The sequence below is a fragment of the Festucalex cinctus genome, chromosome 10, assembly GCF_051991245.1.
Source record: "Festucalex cinctus isolate MCC-2025b chromosome 10, RoL_Fcin_1.0, whole genome shotgun sequence".
NCBI lineage: Eukaryota > Metazoa > Chordata > Actinopteri > Syngnathiformes > Syngnathidae > Festucalex > Festucalex cinctus.
In genome coordinates, this window is record NC_135420.1 from 22,171,819 (window position 1) to 22,192,420 (window position 20,602).

At 47.2% G+C, this 20,602-nt stretch overlaps 1 protein-coding gene across 1 annotated transcript; it reads left to right on the forward strand.

Moving 5' to 3' along the window:
• Window positions 1-381: 381 nt before the first annotated feature.
• On the forward strand, window positions 382-18,076 carry prrc2c (proline-rich coiled-coil 2C). Its single transcript, XM_077533660.1, has 34 exons — window positions 382-753; window positions 3,065-3,236; window positions 3,339-3,513; window positions 3,597-3,706; window positions 3,803-3,934; window positions 4,049-4,350; window positions 4,424-4,503; window positions 4,755-4,891; window positions 4,964-5,055; window positions 5,269-5,421; window positions 5,503-6,163; window positions 6,283-6,455; window positions 6,570-6,828; window positions 6,968-7,178; window positions 7,242-9,707; window positions 10,116-10,273; window positions 10,361-10,515; window positions 10,638-11,076; window positions 11,160-11,242; window positions 11,581-11,775; window positions 12,001-12,261; window positions 12,330-12,422; window positions 12,522-12,623; window positions 12,777-12,936; window positions 13,054-13,272; window positions 13,354-13,475; window positions 13,777-13,931; window positions 14,085-14,316; window positions 14,409-14,519; window positions 14,806-15,024; window positions 15,591-15,691; window positions 15,846-15,972; window positions 16,552-16,821; window positions 16,907-18,076. The coding sequence occupies exons 2-34, from the start codon at window positions 3,119-3,121 to the stop codon at window positions 17,162-17,164; spliced, it is 8,529 nt and encodes a 2,842-aa protein (XP_077389786.1). The 5' UTR covers window positions 382-753; window positions 3,065-3,118; the 3' UTR covers window positions 17,165-18,076.
• The last annotated feature ends 2,526 nt before the right edge of the window (window positions 18,077-20,602 follow it).

Genomic DNA, 20,602 nt, shown 5'->3' on the forward strand with positions numbered 1-20,602 from the left:
CCCGATCCTGCATGTTTTAGATGTTTCCCTCTTCTAACATGCATCTGATTCAAATGATCAGTTCACCAGCAAGCTTTGCAGAAGCCTGATAACGATCCTGATCATTTGAATCGGGCGTGTTGGAGGAGGGGAATATGGGCCCTCAAGACCCTGGCTTGTGTTGGTGACCCCTGACATAAACCCAAAAATATAATACACAAATGGCGTTTTACAAAAACATAAAAACAAAATTGACAACATTTGGAATAACACTAAAAACAAAAATATGAATTCAACACATTTTTAATATTAGAATGCCGCAAATAATAGATAGTTGGAAAAAGGTTCCGAAGAGAGATAGTAGGTGGGGGACACGATGAGTTAAATCTGGCAACCCCCGAGCTTCCATCTTTGATTGTGAGACGGGCCGCGGCGAGTGCGGGGCCTTACTGCTCACTCACCTTTGCACGACGCTTTTTCTCCCTGATAAACGTGCGTCGAGGGACCCAGAGAGCCCACCGGACGACGCCGTACCGGCTCCCCCCTCGAGCGAAGCCACGAGGATAGTTCAACCGGCGAACCGCAGACGTGGACTCGGACACCGTCGCAACCGACGAGCCGAGCTAGCTAACTAGCCGGAGCTGGGCTAGCCAGCTTTTTGTAATCCGCCGGCGAGACACCCGAAACTCGCCCCGCCGCCGCGAGCTTTAGAAGCGAAGATTTCGACCCCCCCAAAAAGTCATAAAAGACAAAAGTAACCACCGGCACTGGCAGGTAAGACCGCCGCGGCCGCTCACAAAATGGCAAGTTTTTTCCCCGTAAGTGTTAGCTCGGTGCTACTAGCACGCTTTCGGCCACTGGTAAGGGGCGCAAAGAGGATGTGATGGCGACTCGTGAGAAACGAAACCACGTTCAACCATCCAAGCTGCGGTGGCCTGTTCTCAAATAAGACCATTCTCCGTCACACAACACTCAGTATCCACCATTTGCAGTCATTTTTGTATTTGCATTTATATCGCGTCTGTTTTTACATGTTTCAACGCTGCCCACACTCCCCTTAAGTTGTGATTTGAGTCGGGAGGGCCTCCGCCGTGCGCCGGTATGAGGCACCGGTGGTGGGCCGGTGGCGGCGGCTGGGTTAGCAGGCTGGGCTTCTGAACGCAACGAAACTCAGCGTTAATATTAGATCTTTTATTTCATGGTCGCCGCCATCTTATGGAGTCAATCCAGTATAACGGATTTCCTTAATGGAGCTGTCTGCCATGCAGGCGGATGACTTTGAAAGGGGAGGAAAAAACCGTGTGGGTGGGATGGGGAGGGTCTCGATCGATGTCACTTGACAATGAGGCTTCATGGTAGTTGTACGTGAGGAAAGACTCGCCGTTCTTATAGATTGATTGGTCACTCAATTACTATAAACCAACAAATGACAACTAGGGCCACACTGAAAATAAAAATGCTATGAGATCAAAGTCAAAAAGCTATAAAACGTTATTACCCAAAACAACAAAAAGTTGCAATGTTGGGTGATTGTCTTAGAGTTGTGTGAATTAATGTTTGATTGATTAATAATAATAAACAGTGATCCCAGCCATCATTCTTAACTCTTTTTACTGCCACGTTATCCAAAAAAACAACCCTTAGCGTGCCTGCCGATTTCGAGCATTTTAACTCATCTTTCAAGGCAAACAGAATATTGTGCACTATTACTACATAAACATGGTGGATACCACATGAAAGATTGCATTCCATTCTTTCATTAAAAAAAAAAGTATTTCTACCTTATTTCGTTCTTTAGTAATCACCATTTGAAAATAGGTCATTTGATTGACAATCAAGCAAAAATCAAAACATTAGAAAACATATTTTTACATTAGATCCATTTTGTGCACAACAATGACTCTGATACGAATATTTTTTTGTTTAGTGACGGTCTATGAATTTGTTTTTATGTGACAAAGGCTTTGATCAATCACATCATCCTTGAAAACATTCCGTCGTGTTTCATTGTAAATTCCATACACTTTGAGCCCATTGAAAAGAGATAAAATGCTGCCATCTGCTGGCCATAGTTAGTGTCTGTTTTGGATTCCACAATCCATTGAACAGGCAGCGCTCCATTTGACGTTGCACTTCCCATTGATTTAAAAAAAAAAAAAAAATGTAGACGCCAGTTTATGGCGGCATACATTGTGATTTTACTAATTGTTATTAAACGTTTTTGGAGGTAAAAGGGTTAATGTATGCCAAGGTTTATAGATATAAAGCTTACATTGTTTAGATATTTGCAATTATTAACAGTTAACGCATTGAAGGAATTTGGAATGTCTGACAGTATTTCAATGCAGCTCCAGTTTGGCTCGTCGAACGCTGTCATATGTTTACGCTCCCGTTAGTGCCTATATAGTTGCTAACGCAACTGATGTCAGCAACTGTTATGCTCTACCACGGCAAGACAGAGTCAAAATCTCTACCTTCGGCAAAAGTTATACATTATATCGAATATACCGTTTGTCGGCAAGCCCTTGTTTCATAATTGTTTCTGTTAACTACATTCTGAATTTGTCGGAGCACATTGGAGTCTATCACCAGCCGAGGTTAACGCAGTTTGTCGGATTGTTACATGACTGAGAATTGGAAACAGCAGAAGGTTTTCCCCTCGGGGTATGGGTTCAAATAAAAACTTGTCAAGTGCGTGACCCGCTTAAGTGAATGTCAAATTGTCGGAAACGCCTTCATTTATTATTTGACGTAAGTGATGCCAAGGACGCACACTACTGCCGACCACTAAATAATAAATTACCTGTGTATGTGCGATTTAGCCTCACAACTGTTGTCTCTTCCCCTGCAGCCATTTAAACACATTATTTAAATCTTAACTGATGTTGAAATCGTGGGGGTGGTATACCCTGCTTCAGATAGTCACATGCATTATGACCCTTATGTTCTCTCACTACGTTTGTGTTCTCACTTTAATGGCTTATTATAGCATGCCAGGCAAGTTGTCGCCTTTTTTCTTTTTTTTTTTTAACTCTCAACCTGACTGTCATTTAAAAAAAAAAGTCATTCTTCTTCTTTTTCTTAGGAGCTGGTTCTGGTGGCTAGGCCCAAGGACCAGACTCAATGAGTTTCCAGCGAAATGTCCGAGAAGTCAGGGCAGAGCACCAAGGCAAAGGATGGCGGCAAAACAAAGTATGCGACCCTTAGCCTCTTCAACACCTACAAGGGCAAGTCTTTGGAAACCCAGAAGACTGCAGGTAGGACCTCACTTGTTCCTCCTTAAAATTGTTGCATTTCCACTGCACCAGGCTCCTGATGAGACTTTCAAGTACTAAAATGGCGTCCTGTTTGTGCATCAGTCGCTGCCAGACATGGGCTGCAAAGTTTGGGTAAAGTTGCTGCAAGCCGGCGCATGCCCCCTCCGGCCAACTTGCCCAGTCTGAAAGCGGAGAACAAGGGCAACGACCCCAACGTTAACATCGTCCCCAAAGACGGAAGCGGCTGGGCATCCCGGACCGAGGCGGGAGACGAGAGGTAGCGTCTTCACTTTTCTTTTTAGACGCTGACTTTGAAATGTTGATTTTTGGAACCGTTAGCCTTGATTTTGTGTACCCCAGGCAACAAGAGACACCCCCACCCCAAGCCAAACCAGCAGTGGTCCCGCCTCAAGAGCCTCCCACAGGGGGAAGCCGCTCCTGGGCAAATAGCAAGCAGACGCAGCTAGACGGTAATAAAGCCGTTCTAAACCATTAACGTAAATTGTCATGTCCCCTTTTAAAATGCTCTTAATATGCTAAGGGTAATGTATTTTGTGTGGGGACAGGAGCTCCTCGCGTGAGCAGCCACTTCCACCAGGAATTCCCCAGCTTGCAGGCGGCCAGCGATGGGGAGAAAGACGGCCAACAGGAGGAGGACGAGGAGCCGTACGGACCGGGGCCCAGTCTCAGACCTCAAAGTATGGCTGTGCATATAATAATAATAATAATAATAATAATAATGTGTCAGTTTAGATGTCATTCATTGCTTGTTTGGAGTCACAGGCCGCCTAGAAAAGAGTTTCCTTTGTCAGATGTCGGCAGTTGGCGTGAAGGTGGTGGGAGGAATTTGAACACCGCGTCCAGCCCCTCTGAGATGGACAACAGGCCCCCAGAGGAGGGAAGCGCCGGCCCCAACGCCTCCTCGACACACGAGGGTGCCGACGAGGCCGGCCGGAACGTAACCACTGACAGCCAGAGGGAGAAGAGTGACGGCAGGGACAGTAAGCTGCAGCCCTCGGGCCCCTCCCAGCCTAAACTTAACGGGGGCCAGCAGCCACCTGCAGGGGTGCCCTCTCACTTTGACCCCACGTTCAGGAGCATGATGCCACCTTATGTACGTCTTGTACCGCAACGTTAAACCTTTCTGCTCATTTGTCTCATCATTGTTGCATTTTTTCCTGTTTCAGATGTTTCACGCTTATCCTCAAATGGCGCAAGGCCCGAGGCAAGCCAGTGTCCGGTACTCAGTGGCACAAGATGGTGTCAGGTGGGTTACCCCCTGAAAAGTGGTGTGTTCTATTTTTCATTTTGTTAATGACCATCTTGAAATCACTGTTTATTACTCCTCCTTATGCCTTGAAATATGGGCGGTGCTTATGTACGATAATTTCAGGGGCTTCCAAGAGCATGTTTATCATTGTGCTTGCCTCTCAGTATTAATTTGTGATAGAACCGACCTTGAAGAGGGGTGACTTGTTCTTGTCGACATGGTAACTAGAATGAATTACTGTCTTTCAGGGCTCCTCGCTTGGCACGACCGCAGCAGCCGCCTCCTCAAGCGTGGCTCCAGGATCCAGACCGACCTTCGATCGTAAGCGCAACAGAGCTCAAAGAGCTGGACAACTTGGACACCGATGCTGATGAAGGCTGGGCAGGTTTGTAATACTGTTTGAATAAGAAGTTTACTCGTGTTATGCCCTTTTTAAAATGTTGATCATCTGTTCCAGGAGCTCAAATGGAGGTGGACTATACGGAGAAGCTGAACTTCAGTGATGACGAGGAGAACCAAGCTGCTAAGGAAAAAGGCGAAAACTGGCAAGTGTTTTGGAAGTGTTGCATCAAGTGCCTCATGATTTACTGGATGTTCAACACTTGTTTAAAAAAAATAAATAAAAATATGCCGTTCAGTCCTAATAAGCTAATTTGAAGATGTTTTTATTTTAAATATTTGCTTTTACAATGCATTTGTTAAATTGTAAAGCGATTATGTCTGCCCTTTATTTCACTTAAATGTATTTTTTTTTTCAGGGAGTGGATGAGCAAAATGGAGCGTATGAGATCGCGCCCTCCAGATGGTCAGGAGGGCTCAGAGGAGCACGGAGTTGGTAAAACGTCATGGGCGGACAATGTAGATCCCAGAGCGCCGTCACCTGGCAGTGCGGGACACTACAACAAAGACTACCAGGTAGTAATGCATTGTGCATTCTTAGAGGTTGGAAAAGAGACATGATCATAATCAATCTCTGGTATTGTATTTATTCCCTAGGGCGGCTCCCGTGTAGGTAGTGGCGGCGCTCCGCGTGGCAGCAAACCAGCAACTGCCGCTGACGAGGACTCTGAGGCTTGGCGGCAGAAACGGAAGAAGTCGTCGGAAGTTTCTGAAGCAGTGGAACGCGCGAGGCGCAGGAGAGAGGAAGAGGAACGGAGAATGGAAGAGCAGCGCCTTGCCGCGTGCGCCGAAAAACTGAAACGCCTCAATGAAAAACATCGCCAGTTGACCGAGGGTCAAGCCAGTTTGCCTCAGACCGCGTGCGATGAGGGTCTAGCTCCAAAAGAGGAAACACAGTCAGCTCCTGATATCGCATCAAGTCCCGCACCCTCAGTCACGCTTTTACAGCCACAGGCCTCTGTAGTGCAAACTCATCTAACCGTAGTGCAAACTCATCTAACCGAGAGGGTGGACCGGGATGGGGCGGGGATCAAACTAGAGCAAGTCGAACCAAACGCTGAGAAAGAGGACGATGAGGAGGTGGCACCCCTACCTCATCGTCCTATCTCCCCTGTCCAGAGGCCTGCGGTCTCTGCCCCTGAGCCTCCGACTGAAACAGAAAGCACCTTGGCAGCGGTCGAGCCGCTCGTCAACGAGAACAAAGCTGAACGGACAACAGTGCCGATCCGAGACTATTTCAACTTGGAGGACAACAGAGGTGAGAGAAAATGTTATAAATGTTAGTGCAAGTCATCTAATGTGGACAGAGCATAGCAGCCAGACCACCTCCCAGCTTTTATTTGAAGTATTTTTGATTTCTAATCTTTCTGTCTTCAGTGGATGAAGCGCACCTGTCACTGCCTCATATGGACTGCCCCAGCAGTGAGGATGTAGCCATTGCACCCCCGCTGCTGGAGGGTGAGGCCGCCGCTGCTATGCGTCCATCCCTCACCTCCGGCTACTCCAAACAGTTTCAAAAATCCCTGCCGCCTCGTTTCCTCCGACAGCAGGTGAAATCAAATCCTCCGTTTCCTTCTTGAGCTCGCATATCGTCTTGGAAGAAAATGTTGCTAGACTGGGAAATGATAATCAATACTGTATTTTTGTCTTCATTGGTCTCAAAGGAGCAAATGAAGCAGCAGCAATGGCAGCAGCAGCAACAACAAAGCGGGGGCTCCGTGTCCCCATCGGGTAGTGGTGGAGTTCCAGCCACCCAACAGCCGCAGCAGCAACACCGCTCAATGTATCAACCCATCGGACCCCATCCCCAGCACTTGGCCTCCATGGGCTTTGACCCCCGCTGGATCATGATGCAGTCCTACATGGACCCTCGCATGATGTCCGGGCGCCCTCCCATGGACATGCCCACCAACATTCACACTGGTAACTAACATTGTACAGCACTATACAATGTGTTAATTGGCAAACAGGCACTTAAGAGATCCAAGTATCTGTGTACACATTCTATATTTCCCCTTTAATCAAACTGCTAAATCAACATCTCCCTCGTCATCCTCTTCAGGGCGGCTTCCCCCGAAGCAGATCGCACGCAGAGAGCCGGGGGACAATTCCAGCTCCAGCTCAGACTCCTTTGACCACTTGACTCGACCCATCCGTGACCATGGCCTGCCGCCTGACTCAAGGATGGTGTGGGGGTCCGACCCGTACCCACCGTCGGAACCACTGCCATCTGTAACGCCTCCTAAAGGGCGCGATGAGAGCAAGGAGCCAAGGTAACAAATGAAAATGACGGAATTAATTTTTAATATGTCTAATCATGTGTTTCTCTGACTTAGGCTCGACTCTGGCTTAGATTTGGAACGGGGTCTGCCGCCAATGTATCCCCAAGAACCCTGTGCGTTGGACTCCCGTAAGAGTAACTTCTTTAGGGACCCACCTGAACCCATACCAGCCTTTGCGCAGAGCCCAGATGATGTGCCTGGACCTATAGACCGGGTTCCGGTCACCTCCGGCTTCGACCCCGATGAGTCTGGACTGCCAAGTGGGGAAGAAGTCGAAGCGCTAGGGAAAGCTATGCTCCAGAGAAGTGTCTCGCAGGGCTCCTGTCACTCGCTAAAGCTCGATGAGCCCAGGTTTGATGGACTACCACTGGGAAGCAAAGCACTTGAGCTGCAGGACACAGTTGACCGGGCCGATGATAAGCCTCAGAATGAACTCTTCACACCAGCCGTGTTGACCAACAGCAGGGCGACACCACCAGCTGACGGGCTACACAAACCAGAGAAGCTGCCTCTACCCTTGCCCAGCAAGCAGAAGGCTGAGCTACGCTGGGGCGGACGACCCGGCCGCAGAGAAGGACCGGGCGGGGAGAGACCTCTCCGCAGGTCTGGGCCAATTAAGAAGCCCGTTCTCAGAGACATGAAAGAAGAACGAGAGCAACGAGAAGAGAGAGAGAAACGTCATGAGAGAGGAGAAAGGGGGGATAGGACCAAAAAGGACCAGTCCGCTAAAGTTCCCTCTGTGGCTGCGGCCGTCTCTGCTGCCGCCGCCGCGCTAGCTACAGCAGCTTCTGAAGGCTCCAGAGCGCAAGGCGAAGGCAAGAGAGAAGCTGCTGAGGTTGAGGAAACACAGATTAGCCTTCCTAAAGCCAGAGAGTCCCTAACATCCTCTGGGGTACCGACGTCTTCTTCTCAAGAGGATAAGGCTGACAAACCGCCCAGCATGGAAAAGCACACAGAACCAAAACTTCCCTCCAGAAAGGAGTCAAATATCGCTCTTCGTAACTACCGACGTGAGGAGAGAGAACGAGACCGTGACCGTGAGCGGGACAAAGAAATGGAGAAGGACAGAGACAGGGAGTGGCCGGTCGACGGCAATTTCAAAGGTCGCGGTCGAGGAGAGTATTACTCCAGAGGGCGGAGCTTCCGTGGGACATACAGTGGCCGAGGGAGGGGCGGTCGTGGTCGGAGCAGAGACTACCCTCACAGAGAACCTCGATCCCGCTCAGATTTGCCTTCTGGTGCGGCGGCCTTCCGTAACCGGGAGGAAAGCGAGACACGCAGCGAGAGCTCCGACTTTGAGGTCATACCAAAGCGCAGACGCCGACGTGGCTCAGACACTGATTCTGAAAGTGAGGGTGGAAGGGAGTCTGCCAGCGATACTGGGCCGTCCGATCGCGAGCCGAGCGCCAAGCCGAGCCGCCCACTTAGACGTGATTTTCCTGGCGAGGTGCGTTCAGGCCTCCACAAGCCCGGCTTTGTACCACCTCACATGGCGGACAAAGTGGGATCTAGATTGGATGATGAAGGCAGGCCCAAACCAGGGTTTCTGCCCAAAGGAGAGCCTTCTCGGCGGGGAAGAGGGGGGTTGTATAGTCGACGAGGTGGAGCCAGGGAACGTGGAGGTCCTCGCTCAGCCCCTCTTAGAAGACCAATAGCCAGAGAGTCCTCATCTCAGTGGCCTTCCAAGCCAATGGAGACATTTAGACCTGAGGACATGGAGTCCACATCAAGATACGATCATCCGCCATCGGATCGACGGCCCCCGAGGTCTGACGGCAAGAAATTCATGGATGGCGGTCCCCAGAGTAGCAGAGAGCGACCTCGCCGATCCAGACCGGCAAGACCTCCCAGGCAAGATAAGCCGCCACGCTTCCGGCGGCTAAAGGAACGAGAAGCTGCAGTGCTGGCAAGTGGAGATCCAGGCCCGAGTCGCCCTGTGTTGCTACCTCCTGTGCCTGTTCCTGCACCCACTACTGCTGCCATTTCTGCGCCTGCATCCGTCTCACCGACCTTATCAAGAGCACCAGGAACTCCCTTGACTGTTCCTGCAGAAGCGGCGGTGACAGCACCCACACACAACCTCCCTGCGCCCCACGACGGCCCCTTCTCGGAGACGAGTGGCTCCGCTGCCATTGCTGCAGTCGGGACTAAGTCACCAGATCTGTCCAACCAGAACTCTTCTGATCAAGCCAACGAGGAATGGGAGACGGCCTCCGAGAGCAGCGACTTCAATGAGAGGAGAGAGCGAGAGGAGAGGAGGGGAGCGCAGGAGGCTGCCAGCAACTCGGCCGCCACCCCGGCGCCTGCACCTCTTCAGCATTCAATGACGCCAAGTAAAAGCCCCCCTGAGGCAGTAATCTCACCCAAACGAGATGGAGCCGCTTCTGGCAAGAGGAGCTTCTCCAGCCAGAGGCCAATTGAGAGACCGAACCGCAGAGGCAACAGTGGAGCCAAACCAGGTCGCAGCTACGGTGGGCCCAAGGGGGACAGAAGGGGAGGAGCCAAAGGAGGCCGCAAAGGGTGAGTTTACAGAAATGACCGGGGTAGTGGGGCGGTTTTGTCATTCTTCCTCAGCTGTCAGGTGTGTTTTGCTGGCTCTGAAATTTCTTGTCATGAAAGGTTGTTTTTTTTTTTTTTTTTTTTTTTAAAGCTATTTTTAGCCTCTGCTGATGTTATTTATAAATGCTTATTTATCTCACAGAAAAAACTATTCTATCGGATGTAAAAAATAAAAATAAAAAATAAATAAAAAATAAAAAATCTGGAGTATTGTTTTTGTGAGATCAAATGCAAACACCTTTTTGGGCATTTCTAATCAGGTTGGAATTTTAGAGTTCTTCATTGTTGAACCTTAAGATACTGCACTTAGTAAAATACTGTGACCACATATTTAAACTAGCTAAGTCCTAATTTCTTTTTTCAATTCAGCCCTGGCATTCAGCAAAACTCTGATGGAACAGCGTCAGCCTCTGGATCATCGAGGTCCGCCAAAGATCAGGCTGCACGACGCAAAGATGAGGCCAAGCTGGCTGTCAAGAAGCCCAAAGAAAATGCGCTCTCCCAGTTTGACCTCAACAACTATGCTAGTAAGGCAACGTTTTGTTGTCGTTGTTGAACCATGTGCACACTTTTTGCGTTAAACAAACAAAAACAAATGCAAATGTCTGTTGTAGGCGTGGTCATCATCGACGACCACCCTGAGGTCACCACCACAGATGACCCGCAATTCAGCACAAACGACGACGGTTTCACTGAGGTGGTCTCGCGCAAGCAACAGAAACGTCTTCAGGATGAGGAAAAGCGAAAGAAGGAAGAACAAACTACTCAGGTAGGAAAACAGTAGGATTTATTTATTAATCCAGTATGGAAATAGCAGTCTTGTAGTAATCCACCACACTTCTAGTGTTTTTCAATGTTACTGTAGTTATAATACTGATGCTGTACTTTCAGAATTGGGGTAAAAAAGGCTCCGGTGACAAGAGCAGAGGTGGTGGAGGGAAATTACCCCCAAGATTTGCTAAAAAGCAATCATCACAGCAGCAACAACCTCAGCAGCAGCAGCAACAACCACAACAACAACAACCACCGCAGCAGCAACACCACCAGGCCTTGTCACAATCTCAACCTGCGGCACCAGCATCCACCCCACAAGTCCAGCAACAGCCTGCCATCTCTGCTCCCCAGCATCCTCACCTCGCCCCCGCTCAGCCAGCTGCATCCCCGCAGACCCTAGAAGGAACGGTCCCCTCCGTGCCAACCACCACTGTGGACTTTACCTCAAAGAGCCTTCCCCCTGCCACAGCCGCCCCACAGACGCACGGCAGTTTGGGCACCGAACTGTGGGAGAAGAAAGTAGCGAGTCCGGCCGTCCTCCCCGATGTCAAAAAACGTAAGTTGTTGTTGACACGTCTGCTGCCATTTTAAAAATGTGACTGCTGTGCGGAAGTAATCACTTGTTAATTTTCTTGACAGTGGGTCCCATCAGCCCTCCTCAGCCTCCTTCTGTGAGTGCCTGGAACAAACCTCTGACCTCCTTTACCGGCACAGTCTCTGAGGTTTGTTTGGCGTTCCGTTCGATCCACCTTCCCTCCTCTTCACCTGTAGTTTGGAAAAGTGGGAGACTCAAGTTGATGTCATGTCTTGAAGTCATACTTGAATCACCAGTTGTTGGACTTTTCTTGGCAAAAACTTATGAATGACTTGACTTTGGCCTGGCCAATTTTGTACGTTAACATTTGAAAATGAGCATTTTCAAGGAAGTGGGCCAATCATTTTGTTTTTGAAATACATTTATTTATTTATTTTTTATAGTGCATGCAATCATGGCAAACCCCCTCCGAAAATGCTATGTTGCCGTATGGTAGTTAGTTACATACCAGTTGTTCTCCGTCAGGGTGGGAAATCCGGTGCAGAAGGTAGTGTGGAGTTGGCCATCGACACTATTCAGTTTGGGGCACCATCGTCTGCTGGCAGCACGGACAGCGACGGCGTTCCCGCTCTGCTCGAGACCGCAACAGACGGCAAGCTTCCCGCTCCGAAAGAACAGAGACAGAAACAACCTCGCGCTGGACCCATCAAAACACAAAAGGTAACCATCTGTGTGTTTAATATTTGTGAAATAATGCATTCTGTTGAGCATATTCTGACATAGTTGTAATCTTTGTAGTATATTACTGACAATGCTATATTCTCCCTCATTTTTGTTGTTTTAAAATCCTTTGACAAATTATATCATTAAAAAAAAATGCGTTCACATAAATAGTTCTTTTTTTAAACTAAACTGCCTTCCCTAACCTCTATCCTTTTCCCTCAGCTCCCCGACATGGAGCCAGTAGAAACCAAGGAGTACAAGCCAGGTCCCATCGGCAAAGAGCGCTCCCTGAAGAACCGCAAGGCAAAAGATGCCAGAGGCGGCGAGGGCGAGGGGATGGAGGCGGGAGTGCCGGGAGGCGGGGTCGTCAGCAGAGCCTCCGCCTCCACCCCTCCCACCAGCGACGGCGCGGTCGCTGAGCTGGGAGGAGACATCGAGGGTATGATCACGGTGCCCTCGGCCGAGTACACCAGCAACTCCAAGGTAAACGTTGCCCCAAACTCTTTGCTTGTGCGTTATTGAGCTTGAACTAAAAAGTTTCTTTCGCTCAGGAGTCTGTTACAGACTACACCACCCCGTCGTCCTCGCTCGCTGATAGCGTTCCAACTGGAAATAGTAAAATGGAAGAGAGTCTGGTCGCTAATGTGAGTGTCCATGGATGCATAGAATATGCATAGAATATGTTGATGGTTTAATTTATTTATTTATTTATTTATTTTATTTTTTTCCTGGGTTCTTCTCAGGTGGCACTGCCACACTCATTGCCTCTTCCTCGACGAGAGACTTTGCAGCAGAGCTCCCCGCTCAGCACAGTCTCGCCTGCCACCGTTGACCTAACACTAAAGGTATACATACTCAGAATGGATTAATGGAATTTACGTTCCCCTTAATGGGGACCTGATTAGAGAGTTTTGAATTAAGAGCGTTGTAAAGGAACAGATTAAACTTGTTTATCTTGTGTAAGTAGTATTGACGAACCTCCATTTTGTGCGCCTCAGATGGAGTCCGCTCGCAAAGCGTGGGAGAACTCGCCGAGTCTGGAGAAGAACTCGCCGGTCACCTCCTCTTCCTCGCCCATCACCTCCTGCGCATCCTCGTACTCATTCTCCTCGGCGTCCATCCCCGTGGCGTCCGTCACCCCCAGCACTTCGCTTTCTGGTAACAAGCACCAAAATAAAATAATTTGGGGGGGATTTTGACAAATTTGGTTCACAACTCAAAAAAAATGTGTCAAACTATTTGATCATATTCAATTTTTTTTTTCCTCTCATACAGGTTCAGGCACCTACACGACATCATCCCTCGGTACCAAGACCACTACAGCCTCAGACCCCCCAAACATCTGCAAGGTGAAGCCCCAGCAGTTGCAAGGTGGCAGCCTGACCGCCAGTGGCAACAGCGGCGGCGGCAGCTTTTCCCAACTGGGCTGCGTGCCGCCGCTGCTTCCCCAGCAGCAGCAGACCCCGCAGGTGTACGTGTCTCAGTCTGCAGCAGGTGAGGCTGATACTCTTTGGGAAAACAGGCCCCACCCCGCCCCCATTTTTATTTATTCATTTTTTTAATCTATTTATGTAGGTTCTGCAGCTCAGATTCCGGCCTTCTACATGGACACTAGCCATCTTTTCAGCACCCCGCACCCTCGATTGGCTCCTCCCTCTTTGGCGCAGCAGCAAGGTTTCCAACCTGGCCTCTCACAGGTAAGCAAAGTCGTCCGTTATGGTTTATATCAAGTACATGGAATCCTCTTTATGATAGATTTCAGTTGCCTTTATTGACCTATAGATTTTGAATTTTAAAATCTTTTTTTCCCTCAGGGGGAAAAAAAAAAAAAAGAATTTCATAACTTATCGAGAGTAACCTTACCTCCACAATAATGACTAGTCTAAAAGAACAAAATGTTTCCGCTAAGCTTTACAGATGACTTCCTAACCTTGAAATATCATAATCAGGCAGTTGTCAAATTGTAAAAACCAATCGTAAAGCTGTGTGACTCGATAGCCAACAGCGGTGCAGCAGATCCCCATCCCGATCTACGCTCCGCTGCAAGGGCAGCCCCAGCACCAACACACGCACCAGGCCCAACTGGGACTCGGCGCCGGCCCTCCAGTCTCGCAGCCTCAGGACCTGTTCAGCTCCTCGCTACAGCCGTACAGGTACTGGTCAGTGTTGTCATGTGACAGGTCAGACTTAATTGTCCAATTTCAGGATTTGGGACTTTGTCAGTTAAATCTTGTGAAAGATTATGAATTGACTTGACTATCTTGATTTTAATTTTTAATTTTTTTTTTTTTTGGTACTTGCTTCAGGTCTCAGCAGGCGTTCATGCAGAGCAACCTGTCGCAGCCCTCCATGATGCTGTCGGGGCCGTCCCTGCACAGCTACCCCGGCGTGCAGGCGCCCGAGCTGGGCAAGCCGCAGTCCAGCCTGGCCTACCAGCAGCCCTCCTCCACCCAGCACATCCCCATCCTGTTTGAGCCGCAGCTCAACCAGCCGTCCGGCATGGGGGGCTCCCAGCTCATTGACACCCACCTGCTGCAGGTATTGACGCCCTCTCACGTATGACTGTTGGATCCAAAAAAAAAAAAAAAAAAGCAGACATGTTCATGATGTGTTGTGTTGTCGATTTTTAGGCTCGTCAGGGGATGAGTCAGCATTCCAACATGTACTCGGGGCAGGTGCAGCAACATGGGCAGAGCAGTTACTACAGCAACACTCAGTCCCCAAGCTCTGCAATGCAGCAGGTAAAGGAAGTTGTTAGAAACATGAAGCAGGTAAGAAAGGAGGTGGTGGGTGACTAGTCTTAAGTTGACAGTTGACCCACATGACTTGATGAGTCTTGTCCATTTATGTCTGAAAATGTGCATTTTCTTGATGGGATGCCTTTTTTGTTGGTTTTTAAATTAAAGTGTTTCCAAATATTTTTCTCCATGCAATGTAGGAAGTTTTAATTTCACCTATTTTTAAATGTATTTATTTGCGCTCATTTAAAAAAAAAAAATATATATATATATATATATTCGTTTCCAGGTGACGGTCCCCCTGCCAGGTTCCCAGCTCTCCCTGGCCAACTTCGGTTCAGGGGGCGGCCAGCCCCTGCTGGCGATGCCGCCCACGCCCCCGCAGGCGCAGCCCCCCAACATCGGCAGGCAGCCGCCCATCTCGCAGCCGTACCGAGGCCTCATGGGCCCAAGCCACAGCCACAGCCACAGCCACAGTCACAGCATGATGCTGCCTCCCACCAGCAAGGTACCATTTGTAAACACATAATTGTGTCCATGCTGAAGATGGTTGAAGATTTTGAATTTTTTTTTTGAATATTCTGGACATTTGGGGGATCCTTTCCCCCAATTTTTGTTTGTATTTTTTCCTAAAAAAAAAAAAAAAAAAAAAAAATGGAGTCGTTTTCAAAATGTAGCTAAAATAATTTTTCAGATTTCCTAAATTTCCTCATTTCATTGTTCCACATTGACCATAGCTAAATTCCCAATTAATTTGAGCCCATTTTATTTTATTTCTGTTTTTAAAAAAATTTCTCTACAAATTCAAACTGTCAAACTCTTAAATTTATTCGTGACATATAAAGAACAATTTTCCACATAGTCTCCCACAAAATTCCCAAATGATGAATGCAGTTTTTTTTGTTTTTTTTCCCCTTTTTGTAATTCCCAAATCCTTTGACATTTCTCAACCAATTCAATCCCTTCCAACTTCTAAATTTTCAGCTCATTCAGGGCATTTGCTGTCCATTCTAAGAATCTATATGTCTCTGTATTGCGTGCACGGTTTTAATTTTGAATTGTAACATGTTGCAGATGGACATGGACCTCAAGCTTTTTGGCGGCGGGATGGACGTGAAGCCCGTAACGCCTCCAGTCAGCGCCCGGAGCACCACGCCGACATCCAGCCCATACAGGTAAACGTCGAACCCAACACCCTTAAATGTACTAAATGCGTATTTGCGAGTTACGCCGCAGCCAGTTGAGGCAGCAAAGACCAGTGATGCTTTTTGTGGCAATTTTTCCAACATAGAAATTAAATGGAGTCATGTCGGTTGTGTCTCCATCCAGGGCAAGCTCCACCTCTCCCAGCAGCCAGTCGGCCAAATTGAACAGCATGTTGTACCAGAAGCAGTTTCAGCCCAACTCTGGCAACATGAGGATGACTCAGCACTTCCCCGGCCAGTTCAACCCGCAGGTGAGAGTCTCCCCAATCTTAATGCAGATTTACAGCAGATATACATTTATACCAGTAGAGGGTGCTAGTGAATAATCACAAGAGGTTTGGTCCAGCTGTGACCATGTGGTGCAAAGACTTTCATGTCTTTGTTTGACTCAACATTTGCTCAAGTTGAATTCTTTGGAAATAGAAAATTGGCCACTTGAACAACTTTCAGATGTAACATTTGAATGATCAAAATGTTTTGCAATTTATCTTCATCCATCTGTCTAGTAAATGGGTCAGTAACTCTTTGAAACAGAATTTCTTGGGTTCCGATTAATGCGTAAAGTGCTGCCAGTTTGATAGACACAACCGAAATTGCAAATTAACTAATTTAGAAATAATGATACCCATCTACTTAAATAAACAGCTTATGTTAATGATTTCTCGCAGTTAAATGATCACTACTGCCCAGCAGTAGAAATGCTTAGATGAAGGGGTTAACCATGGTAAAAATGTTTGAGAACTGACCTGAATTGAGCCTAAAATGACAAAATGGCCGCTTGTCACGTCGCTACGAAATGGTGTCTCAACTGAAGTCTTGTGTGCCCGCAGCTTCTGTCCCAAGCCAACATGGTGTCCCCCCTCGTGCGGGCGCCTCACACCAACTCGTTCGGCGGAGGGGGCGGCGGCATGCAGCGCTCGCCCATGGGCCCGCCCATGACCCCCAACGTGGGCATGGGCGGGAGCGGCGGCGGCCTTATGCCCCACCCCAGGCCTCAGCACAGCCAGCACCCTCAGCACCCGGCTCCCCGGGGGCCTGGCGGACCCCCCATGCCACCCAGGGGCACGCAGGCCGCCCTCAAGGCTGAGCAGGACCTTAAGGTATTTTTGTGGATTTTTTTTGTTTTTTAAGATTACATCAGCGGTGGTGTATTTCGGTCTGACTTGTCGCCGGTCCCCTTCTCAGGCCAAGCAGCGCGCAGAGGTCCTGCAGTCCACCCATAAGTTCTTCTCGGAGCAACAGCAGCTCAGCAAGGCGCTCAAGCCGCCGGCCCAGCTGCTGGACGCCGCCCCGCCCCAAATGGCCCAGCTGCCGCCCCCCAACTCCAACCCCGACACCGACAAGCCGCCCCAAGTCCCCCCGTCGGCCTTGGCGGCGGCGGCCAAGCCCGTCCGCACCGGACCCATCAAGCCGCAGGCCATCAAGCCGGAGGAGGGCAAGTAACGAGAAAAAAAAAAAGAAAAGAAAACGGGAGAAAGGAGACAGCCTGCAGGCCGGCCACCTTTTATCAGCTGCGTGTGTGTTTGGGAAAACGTAGAAGAGTTGACAGCGACGTGTGCTGCTCACTTTTTTTTTTAATGCTCTTTTTCTTTTGACTTCAGCTCCCTATTTTTTTTTTTTGTTAAAGAAATGATCTTTTTGTTGTTTTTTCTGTAGTGGAAACAATGTTGTCGGAGACGCATTCGACATCACCGTAACACGCGAGCGTCATTTCACACCGCGAAACATCCCAAATTGTCTCGCCACCACACCCCCCCCAATGTGAAAATCGATCTCGTCACACACGTGTGTGTTTGTGTGCGACAGGATGCTCCTGTATCCTTAGCCAAAGGTTAAAACAGCACAGGGAGATTGTTGGAATAGGATTGCTCACAATCACACACACGCATTCATTATGAGAACACAGAAGGAGCTGCAATGTGAACTGTGTTGGCAGATTATTTTTGTTTTGTTTTTTATATATATATATAAATATATCTATATATACACTGATGAGACGCATCAGTCTTGTTTTCTCCATGTCTGCCTTGTGTCCCAAACAAACAAGCAAAGAAGCGGAGCGCGCTCCGGTCTCTCGTCTCTTCTTCGCCTTCGACATCCATAGGCTCCCTCGCACACAAAATGGCCGCCCCCTGTTTTCCAGGCAGGAGAAGGAAGAGTTTGGGAAGATGACTGAGTGGATGATGGATGAATGAAGAGCGAGAGGGAAGGAGTGTCATGGTTTTGTTTTTTTTTTCTCATTTGTTTTGTTGTACTTGTTGTACAGGGGTTACATCGCTGTATTAAAATATGTACGGTCTTATTTACATTCTCTTGGTTTGGTTACAGAAACTAATAAAAACGAAATACTGTTAAGAGGACTCAAGTGTGCGCTCACTTCACTTTTTTTTTTTTTTACTTTTTTTTTTTTTTGACTGTGTATTGCAAGATTTTGACTGGAAGTTTTTCTTTATTTTAAGTGGCATTAAGCACACAAGATGCTCAAAAAAAAACTTTAAAGGTAACTTGAATTTTATACCCAAGAGCTTCCTGGAAGTAGAACACATTTTTGGTTTTATTTTGTACATTTCTCATTTGATGGGGGGGGATTTTGGGGGGTACGTACTCCGGAGGGGGAAAAAGGGCACTTTTGCGTCTACCCGTCAGAAAAAACATGCCCGAATTGGTGTTTTTAATTTAAAAAAAACAAAAACATAAGGTACAAAGGCAGCATCTTTCTGAAACAATTTTCGTACATTGCAGCTATTGTTCCTTTTATGGGAGAAACAAATTGCACCAATTTCAGTTTGTTTTATCAATAAATCAACTAGATCAACCTATTTTAATATGTAAGTTAGGTTGAAGTTGTAACTAAACCTCTAAAAAACACAACACCAGTAGGAATTGCATCTATTGCTATATGGAGGATTTCACCCAAAAATATCTTAATAGCCTTTTTATTTGACCATTTACGACTACATATTCTTAATTAGTATATTAACATCTTAGCTGTTCACAATGGGTACTCCTACAAGCCTCTGGCCAATATTATTTCGGAAGCGTACGGTCCGAATCCTTCAAATTTCCCGCCCTCTGTCTACAGGATGTGACGTCATGCGCAGTCTCGTCAGTTGTTTCCTGTAGTCACGAAGACGGAACTAGTACAGATTTTCGCTGCCCCAGACACCCGCTGTTACTCCGCGGAAGGCTGCTTAAAAAAAAGTGAAAACAATGTCAAGTGCCACGAAAAAAAAAAATCTAAACTTGATAGTGACCGATGCCGGGCAAGAACGTGAGCGAACATCAGTTTGACTTTTCAGCGGTGGACAGAGTTGAGCTCGCACTTGGATTAGAAAAGTGATTCACAGCTGGCTTTCTTTCTACTCCAAAAGGTAAGAAGCGAGTGTCTTGACATTTAGAAAAAAAAAAAAAAAAGTGTTGTTCTCAAATAGCAGTAACCTCAAGCTAAATCACTTCTCGGTCGTAACTAGGGGTGAAAGTAAGTAGACGGCAACATTTAGCGTGAAAGGGGCGGCAAGATTGAACGAAATAGAAAAGAATGACTTTCTGAAGAACAGACGTTCCATTCCGCAGCGTTTCAATCAGGCTAAATGTTGCCTTAATTTCCTCCGTGTCAACAACCTATTGTAGCTACATTATGCTAGCGGAGTGTGAACGCTACTACTGTATGGCAATAACATTCACGGCCGTATCATACCAAGCAGTGAATGGGTCTATATTTTTGTTTTTCTCAATCGTCAATTTCCATAAATGACGGACCACCTTTCAACTCATGCACAATGACGCTAGCCTTGGGGCGACCTACACTAATAATGACTTGAATCAGGTAGACGTCCGTCGAGCGGGGTGACTACAGAAACAGAAACGACGATATCATACTTCAAAATAAATTCCTTATATGTCAAAAACAAGCTATTTGTATTAAACAATTGACTACCAAAAGAATATGAGAGAACTAAGGGGGATAAAATAAGGATTTACGTTTATGTACAATATCTGCACTGTTCCATACATAATTTCTATGAGATGAACAGGCTTTCAGAATTAGATGCCTCACTAAAGTGTGCAATAATCTCTATAGTGTGTCTCTGTCTTAAATGATTCACCTGCATGGGGCACAGTATGCGGCGAGCATGATTTTATGTGCGGAAAATGAATAGCACTCTCTTGAAATGTCATTTTAACACATTTTATTTCAAGATGAACAATATATGTGCGGTAGCTGATTACAGTGCCCATGCAACATCATGATCATGTCAACTAAACACACATTTTATTATTCTTACACGCATGCGCGCACACGTCAATGAATCAATCATCTTTGTGCGACAAGTGGCGTGTCAATTGCACGCCAAAGCAGCAAGTGGCGCCATAAACCCCCTCAGACTGCGATGCCATCGTAGCCGATGGGAAGAAAGGCATTTAACTGGGAAATGACGCAATAATGAGGGCACTTTACTGTACATAGTCTTAAATGTCACACTTGGATACAAAGTTAGTCAAACGTTCGTGTGGCGGTATATCTACAAACACAAACATCTGGTATAAAAATAATTCCTCTTCCTGCGTACTGGTGCGCTTGGCCTGCCTGCCTGCCAATCCACGATCTTTTTTTTTTTTTTTTTTAGATGTTTTTATATTACAACATAATTTGTTTTTTGTTTGTTTTTACCTGATCACTTAGTTGGAATCAGGTTCTACTTCTGCTATTGAAACAAAACTTTTACTTCCTTGCTTCATTTATAAGGAAAAAAAAACATACGACCAAACCCCCCCCCCCAAAAAAAACAGACATTACTCACGTTAAAAACAATACTCTGGGAAGGAAAAAATAATAATAATACTCCGGTAAAAATTTGCCTATGACAATGTAAATATAGA

What these genes read in the sequence shown, in the direction of transcription:
- prrc2c (XM_077533660.1), top strand. Translation starts at nt 3,119, where the DNA reads ATGTCCGAGAAGTCAGGGCAGAGCACCAAGGCAAAGGATGGCGGCAAA. An exon ending in ACTACAACAAAGACTACCAG is followed by an intron (nt 5,422 to 5,502) that starts GTAGTAATGCAT and finishes TTTATTCCCTAG; the next exon opens with GGCGGCTCCCGTGTAGGTAG. An exon ending in GATGAGAGCAAGGAGCCAAG is followed by an intron (nt 7,179 to 7,241) that starts GTAACAAATGAA and finishes TCTCTGACTTAG; the next exon opens with GCTCGACTCTGGCTTAGATT.